Here is a 2,459-nt window from a genome sequence, read left to right on the forward strand (position 1 = left end):
AGGTCCAGGATCACATCGTCGACGCCGCCCTCGCCGACTGGGTCGAGAATGGCGGCCGCACCTCGGGCCGTATCACAGGGACGTGGGGTTACTACCACACGATCCAGGCCATGGCGCGCATGGCGAATCTGACAAACCACACTGAAGACGCCGTCCGCTACGCCAGCTTGGCCGTCGACATGCGTGACGCCTTCAACAACTCCTTTTTCAACAACGCCACGGGGCGCTACACAAGTCGCGGCAACGACAGCACCGTCAACGCAGCCCAGGCCGCGCAAGCTCTGGCCCTCGACGCCGGCCTCGTGCCGTCCGAGCACCGCGAGACGGTCCTTGAAGCCCTCGTCGAGCTCGTAGAGTCCTACCCCTCCGCCGACGGCAAGGGTCCGCACCTGAGTGGCGGCACCATCGGTCTCGGCCCCATCGTCCGCGCCCTCTCCGCCGGCGGGCGTGACGACGTGCTGTGGGCGGCCCTGCAGCAAAATGACCGCCCGAGCTACGGCTACTTCATGGCCCCCACGACGAAAACCCGGGCGGGTTCACAACGATTGGCGAGCGCTGGACGCGCAGTGACTCGAAGAATCACATGATCCTCGCGCAGATTGACGAGTGGTTCCACGCCGGCGTGGCAGGGATCCAGGCCGGCTCCCTCGGGACCATCAGCGCGACGTGGGCCGATAAGCTCGTGTTTCAGCCGAAGCCTGTCGGAGACCTCACGAGCGCGGCGGGCACGTTCAGGACGAGGGCTGGCGAGGCGAGGAGCGAGTGGACGAGAGCCGGCGATGCCTTTGCGCTGAGCGTGACCGTGCCGGCCAACACGGAGGCCGAGGTCAGGGTGGCTGGCGAGAAGGTACGCGCGTCGGGCAGGGCCACGTTTGTTGAGGAGGAGGAGGGGTACGTCGTCTATACGGTGCCTTCTAGGATGCACAATTTCTCCAGCACACTAAAGGGGTAAATGTGGGAGTTTTGTCTGTAAGACTCCCACACGGACGACAGTTTTGTCAATGCTTACCTTCTAGTTTTAAGATGTCGCTTGTTGAGCATTCTTCTTAGAAGACCCGAATGTGGTGCTCTTGCGGTGAACAGTGACCACATCTTGATAATTGTGTTGCATAAGTTGGTGTACGAGATCAGTCGTGCCTCATGATTATCTGATCAGTCCATCGTGTCATTCGGCCTAGGCTGTACGTGAAGCGTTTTCTAAACAGCAGGTCATGGTTGAAATGCTTGTCCTCCAGGTTCGGCTCAGTCAATGGTGAGCAAAGTGCCGCTATTGTAAGGTCACCTAACAGAGCGGCACGAAGTTAAGGACTGACCTCCTGGAGGCAGAGAATCGGGAGTTGTACTCCTCAGGAGGTGACTAATGAGACCACGACATCGTATCAGGGACCGGCTGTAGTACTTAATGTTCCAGGAGGCCATGTCGGAATGATATTCGAGAGGGCTTGCATTGACTGAGATACAGACTCTGGGTCTCTGGATGGCTGTGCAATGACCGATGCCCATCTGCGAGCAGCGGTACTGAAGTAGGAAAAGAATCAAGTGTCATGTCCGCCATCGTGGTGAAGCCGTAGAATATCAAACGCGCTTGGGTATTGGCGAAGGGTGATCAAGGAAACGGGAATGGTGGCGTACCTGTAGTGCAAGGTGTAGTGCGAGTGGGCGGGTTATGTAGGTTCGGAGGGTGGCAGTGACATGGCCTGGGACAGAGTCACATCCAGATCAAGCAACGATCACGAAAAGTATGAACTTCCTTCATTTCACAGGACCATACGATGCGGAGCGCTCCCGAGCACCATGGCATGCGTTCCTGGCCGACTTGCACCGCTGTATGCGATTATGTCCCTAACAGATTCATTATTCGCCTACTGTCACCACGGAATTGAACAAAGTGGATTGATTGTTGTTAAGGTACAAAAGGAGACTTCCAGAAGTCCAAACGAAGGTAATTGGTCAGATCCAGCATCGGTAAGGAGTCTTACCGGGGCGATAACGACAGAACAAATGCATCAAATGAGGACTCCACATTTGGGATGAAAGTACTCCTGGGTCACAGAACAGAACCTTGCCTGATCGGCAACACACCCCCTCAGATGGGTAGGCGAGCCTCTCTCTGACCATCTGAACCACGAAAGATCAGGCAGATGCCTGTTGGCGGCTTTTGGTAGAGAATTTGGTGCCTTTGGAACAGTTGGCGTTCTCAGGGCAGATGAAGGAAATCGTGCTTGTGAAGCAAATAAGGATGTGTGTAAGTGTTATAAAACGTGGCGAATTGAGCAAGCTGTTCCCTGCGCGACGGGCGGGGAGGACGCAAGGGAGGGAGGTGGGGGGTAGGTATGTGGGGGTGGGTGGGTTGTGGGGGGAAAGGGTGATGAGGGTGGGGGGGGGGGGGGGGGGGGGGGGGGGGGGGGGGTATTTGTGTATATATATATAGAGGGAGATCTAGGGGGGGATGGATAGTG

The 2,459-nt window shown here is 56.9% G+C and overlaps 1 protein-coding gene across 1 annotated transcript in view; it reads left to right on the forward strand.

Annotated features, from left to right (window-relative positions):
- VDAG_05607 (alpha-L-rhamnosidase) overlaps positions 1-952 on the forward strand; it is a gene marked incomplete at both ends in the record, with an annotated part of 3,646 nt that extends 2,694 nt beyond the window's left edge. Inside the window, 2 exons of the mRNA XM_009652502.1 lie at positions 9-455; positions 554-952. Coding sequence (XP_009650797.1) covers positions 9-455; positions 554-952 — 846 coding nt within the window. The remainder of the gene's footprint in view (positions 1-8; positions 456-553) is intronic.
- Positions 953-2,459: the final 1,507 nt, after the last annotated feature.

This window comes from Verticillium dahliae, genomic scaffold, assembly GCF_000150675.1.
Source record: "Verticillium dahliae VdLs.17 supercont1.10 genomic scaffold, whole genome shotgun sequence".
In the NCBI taxonomy this organism is placed as follows: domain Eukaryota; kingdom Fungi; phylum Ascomycota; class Sordariomycetes; order Glomerellales; family Plectosphaerellaceae; genus Verticillium; species Verticillium dahliae.